This window comes from Mycteria americana, chromosome 1, assembly GCF_035582795.1.
Source record: "Mycteria americana isolate JAX WOST 10 ecotype Jacksonville Zoo and Gardens chromosome 1, USCA_MyAme_1.0, whole genome shotgun sequence".
Classification (NCBI taxonomy): domain Eukaryota; kingdom Metazoa; phylum Chordata; class Aves; order Ciconiiformes; family Ciconiidae; genus Mycteria; species Mycteria americana.
Genome location: NC_134365.1, coordinates 33,376,326 through 33,395,798, shown reverse-complemented (window position 1 = coordinate 33,395,798; position 19,473 = coordinate 33,376,326). Strand labels below are relative to the sequence as shown.

At 35.5% G+C, this 19,473-nt stretch overlaps 1 protein-coding gene across 4 annotated transcripts in view; it reads left to right on the top strand.

Annotated features, from left to right (window-relative positions):
* Positions 1-16,258, top strand: part of GXYLT1 (glucoside xylosyltransferase 1) — a 34,293-nt gene extending 18,035 nt beyond the window's left edge. For 3 of the 4 annotated variants that reach the window (XM_075494085.1, XM_075494075.1, XM_075494104.1), the window contains 6 exons: positions 2,457-2,631; positions 3,621-3,746; positions 4,605-4,856; positions 12,207-12,330; positions 12,645-12,817; positions 14,353-16,255. In XM_075494085.1, coding sequence (XP_075350200.1) covers positions 2,457-2,631; positions 3,621-3,746; positions 4,605-4,856; positions 12,207-12,330; positions 12,645-12,817; positions 14,353-14,514 — 1,012 coding nt within the window. In that variant the 3' untranslated portion in view covers positions 14,515-16,255. Of the gene's footprint in view, positions 1-2,456; positions 2,632-3,620; positions 3,747-4,604; positions 4,857-12,206; positions 12,331-12,644; positions 12,818-14,352 lie in introns of all 4 variants that reach the window. The other variant, XM_075494096.1, reaches the window with a different exon arrangement.
* The last annotated feature ends 3,215 nt before the right edge of the window (positions 16,259-19,473 follow it).

Here is a 19,473-nt window from a genome sequence, read left to right as displayed (position 1 = left end):
TCTATTTTATATTTTCTTTTCCTGTTAACCTGAACTAATTTTTCAGGTTTTGCTGCAAGACTTATAAAAGGTTTCAGTCTGTGGATTAAATCATCTGAATATAGACATCTGTGTATACGTGTCTGTGTCATAGAATCATAGAATTGTTTAGGTTGGAAAAGACCTTTAAGATAATCAAGTCCAACCATTAACCTAGCACTGCCAAGTCCACCACTAAACCATGTCCCTAAGCACCACACCTACACATCTTTTAAATACCTCCAGGGATGGTGACTCAACCACTTCCCTGGGCAGCCTGTTCCAATGCTTGACAACCCTTTTAGTGAAGAAGTTTTTCCTAATATCCAATGTAAACCTCCCCGGTAGGTCTTAAGTGGTCATTAAAATTGAAAGACCATAGAAAATGATCCAGGTGACTAGCCATTAAGTTGCTGAGAAGTAAATGGCTGGTGTTAATTGAGAAGCACTTGGGTCTCCTAGACATCTCCTTAGGACTAGTAGATACAACGTGATCTTTGAGACACCCAGTCCTTTTGGACTGGCATCTGGAGATCAGGTGGGATATTGTAGAGCTTATTAAATGGCACTATACCTATGTTAAAAAATTGAATCAAGCCCTAGGTATTTACTTTGAAATAGGATGAATTGCTTTCTATGCTCCATATCCTGCTCACTAGATCTCCGTTGGCTTTAATGAGACTTTGGACACAATCTCATATGTCAGCATCTTCATTTAGGTGTCCTATTTTGTATCTGAATCCTACCTGTGAGGTCTTTCATCCATGTGATTTTTTTAATAATGCCCCAAACCTTGACTTAAGACTGACTGCATGTTCTGATTAAAATTTTATTAATCTTGAATCCCTGGGATGCTGGAGTTTTTTAGTTCCAGGGCATTAAACTCTTCCAAAACTCAGAATGTTTTTTTAAATACAGCCATTATTTATGGCATTAAACTTCAGCAGTTTTACAGTGATATCTTTGCTTATATTTTGCCTCATGGAACTCAAAATAATGCGTGTTGCTCTTCCATGCCTTAAGGAAAAAAAGGCATATTTGCATAGTATTTTTTGTCAATTTAAAGGAAAACTTGTATGCATCTAAATGTTTTAGTTACATAAATTGGGTGGAGATTATGTGCTAAGAATCACATCTGTTAATTTCTGTTTTGAAGTGTCTGTCTCTTTGGCAAGTTTCTAAGAATGGATGGTATGTTTGCCAAGCATTTCTCTACTGTAACTAGTTTGGGAAAGTCTTTTCTAACTTCAGAATTATTTTTGCCTGCATAACTTGGACTTAAACTTGTAATTTAAACCTTCAGATGCTCTTAGTTCTATTAGCCCCCCTCCTCCCGTAGTCCGTGTGAATAGCTCAAGAGCAGAATATTGTTTTGAAGATTGGCTTTGAGTTGACGTATGTTTAAAACCTTTGAAAGCTTTTCTGACTAATTAAATATATGAAATGCAGGAGAATGTGGTTTTAGGTTTAGTATACCCACTTTGTTTGCCCCCAAGCTAATGGTATTTACCTGATGATAATTTTAGCCTATGGTATTAAAGAAATGAAATTACTTTTAAATGCACCCTGTATAATATGTACCAGGCTCTTCTTACCATAACTGTTGGACAGCTGTCTTCAGGAAGAAAGGACTTCCCAATCCCCACGCCTTGCAGTGGTTTAGCCCCAAGGACATGGGCAGTGCGTGTGGTCAGTATACCTGAGGGATTTCCCAGAACCACTGGGAGCACCAGGGCATCCCACAGGGTCATTTGAGCTGTTAGTTTCCCCGCCTTCCAACCCAAGTGGTACTCCTGCAAGATGGAAGGAGAGGAGGAAGCTTTTTGCATTTTGCCAGTGCTTAGGAGAAGCCCTGAAGCATGGATTTGACAAAAGGGCTTACTGGAGCAGAAAATGGACAAAATGCCTAGATCACTCAAAAATGTTCTTAACAGAACTGTTTAAAAGTAGGGGTTATCTCTCTTTTGTTGTTGAGTTTAACTCTGCTATATTTATCATGTTTACCTATCTCTGTACTGAGTTCAGGGAAAGAGTAAATGAACTCGTGCATAGACTTAATGTGCTCTCTGCCTTTTACATTTCGATGTAATTTCATGTGATCTTTCTTTTAACGTAGCTATATTGATGAAATTCCTTGCCTAGTAATGGATAGTAAGATTACTAAGACAATAAGTGTTTGTTTAGTTTCTGTATAGCTCTTCCATACCTTGTTTTTCCCTCATAGGCTGGGATGGTGGGAGTGAATATGAGAATAGTTCAGGTTAAACATAAGCCTACAGGTGTAATGCTGTACTTTGTATGTTCTGCTTGAATTATCCTTTGCTGGTTTAAATATGATAAAAGATATTTTGTTAAATTACATGCTGCAGTAAAAAGTAGAGCTTTCCTTTAAGCCTGTGCTAGAAATAATATCAAATGAAAAAATATTTTTGTATCAGATATGATTACATGAAAACACATCCTTCTGAGAAAATGCATCTAGCAGTGGTTGCCTGTGGTGAAAGGCTGGAGGAGACTGTTACTATGTTGAGATCGGCCATTATTTTCAGCATCAAACCCCTCCAGTTTCATATTTTTGCTGAGGACCAACTGCATGAAAGTTTCAAAGACATAGTAAGTACCCAAATAATTTATTTAATCAGTTTGTAGTACAATTTGAGTAATACGTAGCAATTTCTCTGCTTCTTGGGTAGTAGTTGTTGGATATAGTAGCAGAAATGCAGGGGTCTAAAAATAAGGTAATATGCAAGTCTTTCATAATGTTGGATGGGGATTTTTGAGGTTTTTTTTCCATGCAGAAAAATGCCAGTTGCTGATATCAAAGCTTTTCATAGAGACAGACCAAAACTTCCTGATTTGTCACTTTGAATCTGTTAAATACAAACCTGATGTTCTGAACACAAACCAGTTATCTTGTGTGAGCTTATTTAAAGTTGGTTTTACAAGAGAAAATAGAGATCTGTCCTTTTTTGTCCCTGTGCTTACAGTATGAATCAGCCTTACATTGTCTAAACAAAGTGAAACATCAGTCTTTGAAAGTGGTAGATATGGTTATGTCTAATTTTAGTAAATTCCAGTTAATGAATATAACATTTTGACTGGAGTAGCAGTATTAGAAGCTGACTAGTGTATAGCTGTAGAGGGTTTTACTATTTTTGTGCTTAAAATGTCATACTAACTATGACATTAGTATGTCATACATACTAATATATATACACTAATGTTGTATGAACAGTAACTGGCAGAAATTTGGTAAGGTTATTTTAAAGTGGGAAAGACTTTATTGGCATTTCTCCTGTGGAAGCTAGTTAAGAAGGGAAAAAGTTTTATTTGATGTATTTACTTTTTGTAAATACTAATTTATTTTACTTGCTCTTACTTTTGTATATAATCTGATATGATGTGTTTTCTTCATAGTGGCCTGCAGGTGCCACTTTTTGTTCAAGTATTTTGAATAGTTGACAGATGCTTGTGGTTCAGGAAGCATTTCTGTTACGGAAGAGAGGTGTTCCAGTTGTGTTCAGTTATCACTTGGAATGGGCTTTCTTTTTTGTAATAGAATTGAACTGAAGTAATTTTTGTGATCTCTTCTTTTCACGTAGCTTGATGACTTCCCCTATGAAGGAAAAGTTAATTACACATTATATCCAATAACATTTCCAACGGAGAGTGCGGCAGAATGGAAGAAATTGTTTAAACCATGTGCTTCACAAAGGCTATTCTTGCCAGTAAGTTATTCTGTAACAGGACAATACAGAAGTCTGTTTATGAAGCATCGAGCTGTCCTTGTTAATCTAATATCTATTTAGGTTTAAATTAAGAACTACTACTCCTCCTAAAAGTTACTTGTAAGACATCCCAAAAAACCCTCTGAATTTGACCTTCTTCTGTGGCACTAATACACTATGGAATAAAAGTCTCTTTCTCACTTGCTGCATTATGGCACAGTATCCTCAGTGAGAGGTAGGGGTCACGTCATCCTCTCAGAGGTAAGAGGGATTTATCACACCTCATCCTCTCATTTAGTTGGAAAGTTTCCCGCATGTGTGGGTCTGAGAAGTGTTAGAATGAAACAAGAAATGGGCTCTTGTTGCCGGTGTGTTTTGTGCAGCCTTTTCTTTGCTCATCTAAGACACTTCAGAAATCATACTTCAGGCTAGGTGAATTATAGCAGTGGCAGCTATCTCCCAAATGCTCTCTCTTCTGGGGCTCCTTTACACCTCTCCCTTGTTTGATTAGATGCATAGGAAAGCAAGGGAACAGGAGGAAGGTAGGAGCTCCTGTTATAGTAATGCTTCACCTGGCCTGCAACCTACTGAGGAGCCCTGGGATATAAAATGTAGACTGAGTGCCTTTGCATTGCTATTCTATATAAAACCTCTGTTTCACTCTACAAAAATTCTCCAAAATGAGAGAAGAGGGAATGATGACAAATTTATTAACTGCAAACTGTCAGTCTAAAATGAATTTATTTGCATATGACACAAATGTATTAAACTTCATTGTGTAATGGCAGCAACTTCTGTTTTATGAAGAAAAGCTCAATAAAACTTAAAGGTTTGGTTTTAAATTTCTTTCCCTCACAGTTAATCCTCAAAAATGTAGATTCGCTACTGTATGTTGATACTGACATCCTGTTTTTGAGACCTGTTGATGACATTTGGTCTTTTCTGGGAAAGTTCAACTCCACACAAATTGCTGCAATGGCACCAGAACATGAAGAGCCTCGTATCGGGTGGTATAATCGCTTTGCTAGACATCCTTATTATGGAGTAACTGGAATAAATTCTGGAGTCATGTTAATGAATATGACACGTATCAGAAGAAAGTATTTCAAGGTATGTGTGTTGCCTTTATTGCATTTTTTTGTGGTTTTATATCTTTAAATTCTAATCTGGTTTCAAATTCATGTGGGACAATATTTTTCAAAATATTTTTCTTGTAATTGGAATAATGCTCTAAAAATACGCTGTGTTTAAAATGGTATCTAACTTGTGTTTTTTAAATGCCATTCACTGTAAGACTTGGAATTCCTGAATTTTAAGTGTGCTTGATTGTTTTAATTTTTCTTAGTTCTGAGAGATCCTGTGACTTGATACAGTCTGCTGTAAGTTACATTTATCAGTAGATATTCTGGTATTTTTTCTTCACTGTAGAGATCCCAGAAAACAGTTAATATATACTGTAAACTGACTTTAAAAATGTGTGTAGTAGTATGACCAGGAGGTGGTGCTAAAACATTTAGTAAGTTATTTTAACTGTACGGTTTCCAAATTTTGATCTTTTACATTGTACCCAGGTGATTATCACCTTAAGTATCTTGATTTACTTTGAAGTCATAGTTTTTGTAGAGAAATAAGTTCATCATGAAAGTACTTACTAAAGCAGTGCGTGCAGCAGCAGCAATGGTCATTGCTTCACAGATGGGAAGTTTTTTCTTACATACTTGAAACACAAGTACAAAAGCAGTGCTATGTGATTATGCTAGGGGAAAAAGTACTTCTCTGTTTAAGAGAAGTTTGATTAGGGAAAAATAATCATGCAGTCAAAAACTATTGGAAGGTGCACCCATAAGAGGGGCAATATAAACTTGCAGTAGGCATTATTACTTCTCCCCCATTTCCAATTTAAGGAAGATTTAGCTTTCATCTTAACATTCTTGTTATGTATTTTTGTTATGGAAATACAGAGAATTTAAGAAAAATGGAGAATGGATTATCTCGGTTGTAGTTAAAGCAGAAAGTTATAGTAGCTGTAGTTTCCCCAAGGAGAAAACTTCTCCATCAGTGGAATCTTGCATTGTCTGCTTTGTTATTTGTTTGTTTTCCTGAGTATAGTATCTGGAGAAATGAAAATATTGAAAAGTATAACAAGAAAAATATGGGTCTGAAAACTGCGTGTATCTTAACCTCTGATGATGCATTTCTGTGTAGTGAATGATTTTTAGTGTGGTAAACTTTGAGATAAGGTTGGTCTTTCATTCATACTGTGCCAGAATTCTGTTTGGGCTTCTTACTACAACTTAGTGAGGAAGATTGTATGTAATAACTGGTATGGGCAATCGGAACAAAAAAAAAGTCTTGAATTGTCCTGAAAACATTCATCTTAATGCTCTTTCTCAAATTGTTCAGTATGTAATATACTAAGCAAGTCTGCTTGATGAGTTGCAGGCTTAGCATTCATACAATTAAGGGAAAGGAACTGTGGTTGGAGTGAGCTACCCAGTGCAAGTATACTAAATATTCAGAATTATGAAAGGGCACTTGAGAAAGGGAGGCAGAAACAGAGCAAAGCTTCCCAATAGCAAAGCACATGATTCAAAGCCCTTTTTGATTACTCTAGTGAACAAAAATAAAAGCAATCAACCCATTCCCCTGCTCCACTTCAGTTGTTTTAAATGTTAGAAATACAGCATTTTCTGCCCTTAATCTTTAGTCATCATTCTTTGCCATCCTTCCCAGGGCTTTACTGTCACTTCAAACTTAGACTTCCCCTTTGTCTGATGCATATATACTTCTGGCCCGTGCTTTCGCATGTCTTCTGAACTTCATACTTGTCCAGGAATGCTTGTGTGCACACTGTGGCTATTCCTCAAACATTTGAGATTAGTGGTGCACATAAAGAAATATTCTTTCACTCTTGCTTGATAGTAAGAAGTAAAAAAGAAATAAGATGGTGTGTTCTGTATACCTGGGGTTTTGGGGATTGTTTGGTTTAGGTTTTTTTTTGGGGGGGGGTGTGTGTGCAGCTTTTAACATGGTTGCTGAGAACTTATTTCTTGCATGAATTTCACCTTTTTCCTTCCATTCCTACACCTCTTTCCCTGCCCTGCTTTTATCATCCCATACATCTCTCCTGGAGTCTTAGTCTGATTGAGTAAGAAACACATATAATGTTTGGATGCATGGTGTTTTGACATATATGGATTTTCTGGTTCAGCTGAAGAATTTTGAAATGCCCTGTTTGGATACCCTTCTTGATCTAAAAACTTGCCCCAGTATCTTTCAGGCCCTTGTATAACAAATGCTGAGCATCTAGCTGAGCATCCAGGTGTTTTGCCTCTGTCTTTGTATGTTTCTGGCAAGTGTAATGTTTGTTATTTGTTCCAGCTTTGAATTTGTAGAGATAGATACTTTTTCCAGTGTGACTGGCTTGCTAAGACTCTGCTTTAGACCTTATTGCCAGTGACCAACATACTTGTCAGTGGAGGCTTTCTGGTATTGGAAGGCTCAGAATTGTTTCTGATGGGAGACTACCTCATGATTTCTAACCCATGCTGCTGACTTAGTCCTTCCACGTATTGGACACACTGGAGAAGTGTTCTATAGTGTCAGGCTTGTGGTAGCATGCTCAGCCCGGTCCGAGCACTTTGAGGATGTCTAATCAGAGAGCTACTAGGTTACCTGAAACTTAGGAATGATAGTGCTTGATCGTTCTCCTCTCATATCATAGCTAGATAGTGCAGCCTGGGTAATGATTAAGCAGGAAATGAGTTTCTTTTACACAATATTGATTATTGAGATCTTGGCTTAGAGATCACTCATCAGGGGAATCATTTAGTTTATGCTCCCCTAGTACCTAGAGTGTGGTCCCACGCGCTTGCAGAGCATCACAGGGCCCTAAGATGCCCAAGCTCTGTTACAGAAATTCTGCTGTTTGTGGAGATTTGCAGAGATTTTGTTTTCATCTTCAGGTTCCTTGAATGTCTTAAAAGGATGATTGGTCAGTATGAAAAACGGCAAGCCTCACAGCAAAACGTTGAAAAGGGTTTAGTGTAGTTGAGACTATACATGGTAGGCCTGAGAGAGTGTATGGCTTCCGTTGTTACTGATGGCTAAGGAGCTACTAGTCTCAAGCCTTTAGAAGAGAGGTAAACCAAATTCAGGGGTAGAGACTATCCTAATACCCCTTTGCCAGCAACACTGCAGATGCTTTTGGACCTTACAAGTACTGTCCCATGTTGTGTCCCATTAGCTATTCCAGTCAAATACAGCAGAATTAGAAAATGCTTCATTGTTTTATAGGAAGGTCTGTATTTGTTTATATTTATTCAGGAGACTCAACAAATTCATCAAGGAGTGTATAAATTCTGGGAATTTTTGTATCTTTAAAAAGCTGCCTGTAGACCTTTTAGTATGACTATCTAGTGGCTAGAGCACTTGTCTAAATGGTGGAAGTTTTGGGTCAGGATATGCCTCCACTACGATGGATTTAAAACTGTGGGTTGTCTGTTGTAGTTTCTTCAGCCTGAAATTACAGGCTGAGCTGCTTGAGGCCTTTAAGCATCTTTCTTCTGTTATCACATTGATTTGTAAGAGTCAGGAGGAACCAGAAGGTGAATAAATAAAAAGAAGAACCGGAGACTTTAGCCAATGGTTATAGTGCTCACCTGGGTGGCAGAAAACCTGTAGTTCCATGTATGGCTCCAGGATTAAGTCTTCTTTTATCCGCTTATTTATTCATGCCTCAGTCTTCTCAGGACTGTCAGGTCTATTCATTTCAGACAAGCATCCTAGCTACTTGCCTGTCTATGGTGCCTAATGGAAGTTGTCACTCCTGGTCCTAACTATCTTATTTGTGTTGTGTATTTTGAGACTCTGTGTATATATGCAGTACAAATATATGCACTGTATATGTACAGATATATGTACATGTGCATACATATATACAGATACATATGCATGCACATATATGTTATTGAATATAGTGTGGTCATTAAACAGTGCATAACTGGAATAAGACTAGAATTGGTAATGAAGCTTCTGATGGATAGTGCCTGCCTGTTGTCTTTGCTAAGCAGCAGTTGGAAAATGGGAATGTAAAACATGCAAGAGTACTTAGCAGATTGAAGAAGTAATAGTAGGTGACTTTTTTTATATTCATATACATAGAGATACTTTTAAACTCGAAGAGATGTAGCAAATACCGCAGGTACGGTGTTTTAACAAAAAGTCCTAGACCGGTGACGCTTTGTGAATAGAGAACAATGACTTTTACCAAATTTATGAAGAAACTTAGTTGTTGTGATGCCTGAGATGTGGGCAGTCACAGAAAGGAATGAGCTTTTAGAAAATCAAACAAGCCCCAAACAAAATAAGTCCAGATAGTGTGTGCTAAGGAGAAGTTCATGGGTATGCGTTAGACAAAAAAAGATCGAAGTTCAGAGAGTTTCTATGACCTAAGCCATTATACACTTTTTTTTTTAATCATTCAGTATTGCTTAACGCTATAGTTCCAAGAAATATGGTGACCCTGTGCAAAAGCTAATTGCTTCTAAAAGGAAGGTTCCCGTCTCTTACCAGCTGCTTTTCCCTGCTTTTCTTATTTACTTTGTCCTAGCCTCTGGTGTTTGTTGGTCCCTTCTATGATTCTATTAAATCTGGTAACAGTAGAAACAAGAAATCCTTCTGCTGGATTAGTGAAGTAAATCAGCTCACAAAAGCATCTAGTAAGTGTTAGCACTACACTGTTAATGCAAGAACAGGATAGAGTCATGTAACCAGAAGGAAGAGGGCTTGCTCTCATTTGCCATTAAGGAAATTTAAATTGGTCAACTGTTTGTGGGATACAGCTGCAGTTTCTTTAGCTATTGCTGTATGATTTGAGTATTTTTCCTCAACTTTATATTTTCCTACTAGAATTAAGAGAGAGGTAATACTAGGTTGCTACAGGCTAAATGTGACAGCTCTTGTAAGTCTGACTTCAGCCTTGGCCAGGCAGAAGTCTTCTGGGACAGAAATCAGTAATGACCAAACTAATTAAAGCACAGCATCTAAACCAAAAAAACATTTAGGAAAATATCTTAATGTCCTTATGTATACTTTCTTCTTACACATTTTTTTCCACTCAAAAAAAAATGGAATTTTGAGGGTTCATAAGAGCCTGTCTGTATCAGCTTGGTGGCATCACAGAAATGTCTACTACTATTGTGGGTTTTTTTTCTTAAACCTTTTTAACCTTCTTTGGAACTTGTTGAATACTGGAGAGAAGGTTTATATTCTGGAAATCCTTAAGTTATTACGGAGTTATTTTTCTCATATTTACTTGAGTAACTTTTGAAAAGCAATTCTATTATCAATTTTGATAGAACTTGAGCATTTTACTTCTCACGCTGTCTGACCTCACTGCAAGTTACAGTAGAATTTTAAAGGAGGAGGTTGTATAACTGTTCAAATAGTTTCTCTTGCTCTGCAATTCCTACACAGAGTGTTAATAAATTAATATATGTCTTTTCTATTTATGCAAAGGTTATTGAAATATTACAGTTTCCAATTCTTAAATCTGATAGCACTATTTGTCAAATAGTATTGCTTCTAGACATCTGGCAATGTGATCTATGCTGTTACCTGCTGTGCATCTCCCTGGGATATACTCTGGATTTCACTGCTATTAAAACTGTACAAGTTAAATGAAAATTACATGAAATAATGACTTTAACAATTTAAAGTAATATTTCTATGGGTTGCTCCAAAACTTTATTTACTACTGTATATTCTCTTGTCATGATTATCCTGGTATCAGTGAGCTAATTTAATTCTGTTTTTAATTCTTAGCACTGAGTCTAAATTTAAACCTTAGTTCAGTATTCCATGAATGGCAAAGTTCAGGTGAGGGAGTAATCTTTACCCACTGTGATTCAGTCCAGTTGATTTGCTTTTTGGAAGGTTTTAGCTCAGTGTTAAGCCTATGTTTTCTCTTGTTTAATCACATTGCACTGAGCCTAATGATAATTCTTGCCAGAGAAGAATTCTCTTGTGCATTTCTTATGCCTGCTCTCATCAAATACTTGCAAGCAATGATAGTCATAAATTTTTTAGGACAGAAGGGACTGTAATATTCTGTTTGGCTTCTTACATAATATAGGCTATAGATCTTTTTTGTATTAATTCTTGTCTGAAATCTGATAGTATTTCTTCTTTTAGTCTTCAGTTCTGAAAGCCCTTCATATTTGATGTCTGAAATGATTTGAAGAAAGACTAAAAACTGAACTGCTAATTTTTGTACTTTCTAGTTTGTCAGTGGAAATCTCGGAGAAGAAAGTCTCTGATACTATAATTCTAAAACTGAATATTTTGCTCCTGGTAATCTTTCCCGTTTCTTAACATGATGTTTCTGTATATAGATCCCAAACCATACTGGAGTTCTAATTTAATTTTTTTTTTTGGCAACTTGGTTAAAAAGAATCAAGGGTACAATCCTGTACTTGTTCAGGAATTTTCTCTCTTTGGGACTTACTGTTATTCCATCCTCACTCTCCCAGCTGAAGTAGAAGGTACAGAGTGAGCAGCCTTCTTCCTTTTCTGTTCTGGCTGAGCTTAAACATGGTGTAAAGATAAGAAATTAGCTTTAGAATATATAACCTCTTATACTGCAGATAGTAACCCCTTTGGTAACATGGAGTTCAGCATAGGCCAGCTTACTCCAAGTAGCACCTCCTCAGCCAAACCCTTAGAAGAACTCGTCCTTTTCCTTTGAATTGATTTTGCCAGATCAAGAATTTGGGAATTAAGTAATAGGTGTTGGTTTAGTGTCTTACTGCCTTTTGCTAGTGAAAATGTGTGCCTTTGCTGTGGAAGTTCAAGTTCAGTAGCTAAAAAAATTAGTTCAACTCAATGAAAATTCTTATGAAAACCTTTGAAGGATATCTGTATTTTTGTACGCTACTTTGTAGCCAATATTTTTTAGCTGTATGTGTTTGGAACTATTTAATAATTAATTTTATATTGATCTGTTTTGAATTTTTGATGTTAACTTTAAAACCTGTGTATATTATCACTCTGTGATAATGGCAGAAATTGCATGAAATGTGGGTATTTAAATAGCGCCCACCTACTTGCATGCACCACTTAAATGCAGTTTTTCTGTTAGAGCCTACTGCTGTATAAAAAAACCCTTGCTATTTCGTAGAACTCTTGGTTTAAGATGTTTGAGGGAAAATCTTGAAGACAAAAATTTAATGTGGCAGTTAAATAGAAGTAGGACATTCATATAATTTTCCTTATCAGATAATAATTGAGAAAGCATATTGGAAATATCCGTAACTATTTTCCTTAGATGTGCTCATTTGTTTAAAAGGAAGAAATCATCTAACTTTGAAAAGCAAATTACTGCGATTCTGTAGGGCATTTCCTTCTTTGTAGGTATAATTGTCCTGAATGTGTGTTGTGTTGTTTTGTTTTTTTTAATAGAATGATATGACACCAGTCCGGTTACAGTGGGGAGAAATTCTTATGCCACTGCTGAAGAAGTACAAGTTGAACATAACATGGGGTGATCAGGATCTATTGAACATTATGTTTTTTCACAATCCAGGTAAATCCACATTGATCCACTAAGTGTAACATGACAAAGTTGATCTTTTCTATGATGCTCAAAAATCCAGGAAGATACTCTTTTAGCAGACTTTTCAGGGAAAGTATTCAAGGGACTTTTTACTTCTTTTGTTTTCTGGAAGTGTTTACTTTGAGAGACAGCATTGGAGCTTGCTGGAGTGTGATTAGCCGTTAGGTTGCAAAACAACTGTACAGAAATTTATGAAGCAACCTTAAGAAAAAAAATAAGGAAGATCAATGTATTTCCTGAAACAATTTTGATACTTAATCCAGAGTTCTCATTTTTCTGCACAGAAAGTCTTTATGTCTTTCCTTGCCAATGGAATTACCGGCCTGACCACTGCATCTATGGAAGCAATTGTAAGGAAGCTGAAGAAGAAGGTATATTTATTCTTCATGGAAACAGAGGTGTTTACCATGATGACAAACAACCGACTTTTAGGGCTGTCTATGAAGCAATAAAAAATGTAAGTGTTTTCAGCATTGTACTTGTGCAAATTTTATTTTTATTTACTGTGCTGTATGTATTTTGTAGGTTTTGTTGATACTTACCTTGATTGCAACGAAGTAATTTTTTTTCTCTTTTAAGTGATGTTAAGCGTTTCACCAGTTTTTCGTTTACTGCTTGGATGGAATTCCACTGTATTCCTTTTGTGATGGGCATGTGATGTGTGTTTTGAAACATGGTGTAGACTATGTCTAGGTTAGGATTCTAAAACAATGCCTGGAGTTGTCAGTGTCTATTTAAAAGGCTTTATTCCCACTCCTTTAATAAATGCATCTAGTAAACTGTATGAGCATTTGGAGATCACCAGAAGCTTCATTTTTCTGGAGAATTTAAAATGCAGAAAAAAACCCCTTCTTCCCAAAGTTTGTGTGCATTTACGGCAACATTTTAACATTTAATTGTAGCTAGATTTGGACGGTAGAAGATTTTTTTTTTTAATACTGTGTTTTGACCTTTTCTAGAGATTCAGTGTATTAATATGTTGCTGTTCCTTTAAATACTAAGCACCGTGACTTCTTTTCATTCTGCAAATAAGTCATCTAATAAACTATTTATCACTACATCAGTATACTCACTGAAGAGCTGTAAAATTTAGCACTGATGCACATTTTAATGTAGCAGGCTATTGTGTGTGTATAACCTTCAAAAATCAATAGTATATTTTAATGGTGCTTTATTACATGTTGTCATATGGATATAAAAATGAAGAAAAGTACTTTTGGGGGTCTGAGAATACATTGCAGGGAAAGTGAATGTGTTTCCATAAAAATATGATTTCCTTGTTTCCTTTGAGCATTGTCAAAAACAGAAGAAAAAATTATTTCTTTTTATTTATGATCCCATTTGGTTTATGAATATGTCAGAGAAAGTATGTAAAAACACTGTTGATTCAGTGGTAATAAGATGAACAAAATTACGTTACTTTGAAATGCTGTTTTAGCTTATCATTTGTTTATTAAAAATATTGCACTGTTGAATTAATGACTTCTTTATTTCATGTCCATGTTAAACATAGTATGTGCTTGACCATCATTCAGTTTAATGAAACTTCAGTAGTACCATTTTTCATACTGTTGTTTCATGATAATTTGATAAGAATTGTATTCCTTAAAAGTTATATGTCATTCAAGAAATTTACTGTTCAACAAACAAATAGCCAGAAATCATTTTAGATCTGTAAATTTGTAATTTAATAAGGTAATTTTAAATTTCCTCCTTGCCTGTCTGGATATGTTAATTTGCTTATGTGGGGTTTTTTTTTTTTTTAAATCTCGCTTGTTAGGCTTATTGAAAGCATTAGAGAATATTTCTGTAATTCAGAGGTGGTTTTCAAATATTGCATTCAGAAGCTCTCTTGAGTTCTTGAAAACATTTAATAAACCTATAGAAAGCAAATACATTGTTCAAAGGCATTTTTATAAAGCTCTTTAATAACTCTGAATAATGACACTCTTCCATATTGACCTTAATCTTCTTTTCTTAACCTCTTTACAGTATTCATTTGGAGATGATCTGGTTCATTCCCTGTTGCAGCCTCTAGAACTGGAATTACAGAAAACCATGCATACATACTGTGGAAGAGTATACAAAGTGTTCATAAAGCAGCTAACAAAAAGCGTAAGAGACTTGTATGCCAGAAGATCAAAGGGAAGGTGATTTTTACTCCAAGCTGTTAAATCAAGAGATTGAATTAACATACTGGTCAAAAGGTGCAAAAATTCTAATATGGCTTGAATTGGCTCTTAATGTGCCCAGATAAAAGTTTACTAGCATACATAAAAATGAAGAAAATCATTAATGTAATGAAGAACAGGACCTTTTTTCTGCAAGGGTGACTTCTTGCTCTTTTGAAGTTTAATCACTGCTAATGTTTATCTTGGATCTGATGATTTGGGTGTTATTTATTGGCTTCTGTGGTCAGTTTTAGTCTGCATAATTCAGTTATCTAATGATCAAATGAACAAGGAAGAAATGAAGATGGCTGTATTTGGGCGTGTACCTCATATATTGTCTAAAATACTGTTAAACTGTGAATGTAGCAATAACTGAGTCAGCAGCACTAACCTCACTTTAAAGGTGTGAGCCTTTATGTAAACAAAGTTGTTTACAAGTGCAGAAAATACTCTGTTTTCAAAGAAATGTGATATAATTGTTGACAATCTGTATGTGCCTTTATATGTTCATCTCTTACATGTTGAAGTACTGTTTTGACAATCTTGTTTCACTTAGATGTAAACTGCACACTATAAGTATGATTTTCTGAGAAATGAATAACTAGTATGTGATACTAGTTTTCTCTGTTGGTAGATACGGAGGCGTTTTAATATACAGCATTTGTTTCAACATCGTTGAGCCATCATGGCCAAAAGATAGACCAGAGTTGAGGGTTTGTTTAGTAAAAATTCAGTTTGAAGTTGTCTGTCTTACAATACTTCTTAAAAATTACATGGTTTTGCAGCTTTATAGGGCATTTTGGAAGTAGGAAAAAAACACAGTGGAAAGCTGTTGTTGTTGTATTTCCTTACTAAGAATTATTACCTGATGATTATTATAGAGTATCTAGTACCTAAAAGTGAAGAGCTGTAATAAGAGTTCTGATACTTCATCAGACTGTATATTAGATGGGTTTCTTAGAGAATATATCCTGTTACCGTATTTTTTTAATAACATGGCTTTAAAATAGTTTTGGGGTAGACCCTCAACTACATGAATGCATTACTCTCAATAGGGTGATAGTGATTTACAACAGGTAAGGATTAGGCTTTATTTAGTTACCTTAGTGAAAAAAACCTTGTGTTTATGTAATACAAACTTTTTTTTTTCTGAGAAAAACATGAAGAAAAATGCTGAGTTCTAGTGTTACAGTAAAATATTATTTAAACTTGCATGGTATGACATGTATTTGTAAAGTATATTTGAACCTGGATAACCTAACTGAGATGAAGTCTTCATAAAGTGAGTTTTTGGATTCCAGAAAAGTTCCTGTGTGTTGAACATGGAGGATCCACTCACTGACTTGCACCTTCATCCCAACCCCATTTTAGAAGCTTAATTTTTGTGGCTGTTTCTTTGTCAAAGGCAGGCTGGCTCTGACTCCCGGATCCATGTGAGCTGGACGAATGCTTTAGCAGTACAAAACCACACTCCATTGTAAGCAGAGTCTATATTCTGCTCCTAATCTCCCTGCTGGCTCAGGGTGTAAATTTCTGGGATGGAACTAGGAAGCAGTCTGCCTCGCATGTAGTTATGGCCTCTTTTCCTTGCTATGTAACCTTTTGAAGTCTGAAAATCTAGAAATCTGTGTGAAGGTGAATACTGTTACTGACTGATTTTACAATATGCAATGCATTATTTTTTTACATAAATACTGATTTTTATATCAATTTGTCTTCAGCTTTTTTTTTTTACTTGTACTGTGTGTTTGTATTTAAAAATTCTTTCTTTTGGCCTGGTGATTTTTGTTTGTAGAAACTTTAAGTTTTGAATTGATTTTTAGTATGTTGTGCACATGTGAAGATACTGCTTAAAACCCAATGAGCCATTTTAGAAAACAAGTGAAATGTGAACATTAGCAGCAACCTTTCCACTTAAATTTCAGCTTTTGCGGGGGATTAGAACAAAAAGGGTTAATACTGAAGCTTATCATAGGATAAAAATTCTTACTTTGTGCTTATTTCAAGAGATGTTTACTTAGCATATTACAAATAGCAGAATATACTGCCTTATGCCATAGTTCTTGTTTAATTTTTATTAATATAAACTTAAACTGCTTACCCAAGTAACTCTCATGAACACTTAAGAAAACTTAAAAAACAGCAAGTGCTTAGTAGCTTCCGTTAAGTAACTCTTCAGAGTATTTGTTTCAAATCAATTTTTAGTTCTGTAATCCCTATGTCTTAAATTTAGAAAGATGACCTACCTTTAAAAATGAATCTGACTTACGAAGAAAACATTTGGAGACAGTAAGAAGACTGGAAAACCAAGTACCGTGATAGAAACCAGTTATACTCCCAAACATTTCGATACCCGATTTGTAAGGTTATATGCATACAAGTGTAGAAACTTCCATCTAGCCTGCAAATCTTTATTGCTGTCTAGTTTTGGAAACATTGCTTTTTCTACAGACATAGTAAGTCCAGCAAAATAGGACCTGACAAATTACAGAACTTTAGAAATCCCATTTTTAGTGATTTATTTATTATAAAATTATTTAATGCTAATAGAAGTATAAAGTTTCATAGGAAAATGTAAACATCAGGGAATGTACATTCAGGTTAAATTAAGATAAATCTGTCGTCTTCATGCTTGATTTGGCTCTATATCAAGGTACCATTATTCTGTCTCTGTTTAAAGGCATCACGGTCTCATGGTAGAAGAGATTTATTTGAAGATGTGTTATCTCATTTGTATGAAATTCTGTCTCTCTTTGTAGGTAGTATGAAAGGCCAGCTATCCCTTAATGAGACCAAAACATCCTTATGTATGGTACTTGTACCTCTGCCTGTTAATAAGGCTGTGTAAGCCTTATGAAAATGTCTTTCCACTTATTTGTAGTTTTGCCAGAATTTAGACTGAAGGTGACCTTAATGCCAGTTGAACTGGTTTTGGTAAGCTTTTGATTTAAATTTAGAAAGGATAAGAAAAGAGGTTTCGAAGAAAAAAATATTTTATTTTTCATTATTCTGATTTTAAACAGATTTTAAAGCAATATGGAGTTGCCTTTTGCTGGTTTTGACCTAAATTTGGTCAAGCTATAAACTTCTGGCAAAATATTGTTTGGAAAACTGAACTGCCAACACTTTTGTTAATTTGTACCAGGTTCCTGTCCATACTGGACATACTCCAACCGCACTGGCTTTCCACACTTCCTTCTGTGCACTTTCCATAACAGGATGACTGAGAAGCCAGCCTTCTTTCTTTTCCTCCTCCCAAATTAGACTTCCCATCGAGGCAGCATGGAAAAGGAAATAACTGCAATGGTAGTGGTGGGAGGAGGGAAGGGATCTGAGTCTGCTTGGAATGTTTAGAAGCAGAACATGTAAGAGGCAAAGCTGAAGGTGTTATGAATTATCTATATGTGCATTATTGGTTTATCTTATTTTGAGTGAAAATAGGAATGAAGCACCGCTGTTTGTTTACTCTCATTTGTGAATGTGATGGTATTTGTGGTGGATTAAATGGGGTGAAACTGAGGGGTAAAATCAGTCTTCTACTTTTTTAGCTTATCTGCAGGAAAACAGTAGACTTCTGATTTCTCCTACCTGGTTTATAAAGATGTCTCCAAACTCATGGACATACGTAGAATTTCCATTTCTCAGAAGTCTTAAGTTCTTTTTCATTGTCTAGTTTCTGTTTCAAATTAAAAGATTTTCAACTATCAAGCAGGTTTAACAATATCCATTTACTGACTATATAATTACTATTTTTTTTTACCTGGTTAAATGGAATACTCCTGTATAATTTAAATGAATGTGTAGGCTGTTTGTGTCTCCATTTATTTTTTTTTTTTAATAAATTACCCATTTTGAATAGTTGTAATTTTTACGTTCTCTGCTGTGGTATCTAATATGATTACCATAATTATAGCTTCCCTGCCATCCATTCACAAAGCAGTGAAGTGGGCATTTGGAGTAGCTCCAGTAATTTTGTGTATTAAAATAAGTTGCAGAGAACTATAATGTGAGGGTATGGCTTTTTCTTTATTAGCAGGAAGTGGATTCTTTTGTAGCAAAGGCAGTAGAAGTGTGAAGTAATGGGAAGGTACTCCTCATCACCGTGGATCTTGGAACAGATCTTAGATGTGTCTTATGTGGCTGTTGCTGTCAGTCTGAGCACTTCTGTGCACAAAAACACTCAGAAGTGATGTCATAACTTGTATTTTTCAAAAGGAACCTGAAGTATTTTTCTGTCATGTTTCTAATGTTTTTGGATGTGTGCTGTTCTGTTTCTTTTTTGACACTTCGGTTCTGTCCAGCTGAATTTATCTGTAGATGTTTGAGAAGAATAACTTCAATTCCTACAAAGTTTTGCACAAATAACAGCCAAGTTATTTCCTCAAGTTGCCCAAGTGGGCAAAGCATGAACCCAGCAAGTCAAATTTTAGAAAATGAAACAGTAGTGTATATACTTCAGGTTCCCTTAGGAAAAAGAAAAATGTTTGATCCAGTTTAGCTCTACAGAGGAACACTTACAACTTTGGCAGTATTTAACTGCCAAATCTTAAATAATGCAGGATAATTTTCTATAGAAATGCAGGTTGCCTCACAGTTGCTTTGTAGTCCTTGTAGACTACTAGAAACTATTAGTCAGGTTTAGAAATAGAAGGTGTTTGCAGAGATCATAGTGAATTTTCCACTTCAGGAAGTGAGGAGAAAGTCTCATTTTAAAGTAGTTCTCAAAATCACTCTCTTGTAACCGCTTAGTGGATCTATATAAGAACAGCTTGTCCTCCGAGGCTGTCATAAAATTTAAGATTTGTGGTTCTCCAATGCATTTTTAAGCCTTTGTGGGCCTATTAAAATTTTAAGTTTCTTGGAGGAATATTAAGTAATCAGAAATTCTTGCACTGAAGAAGTTCAGTTGTCTCTTCAGTTTTGCTGTTGCTTTATGCATAGC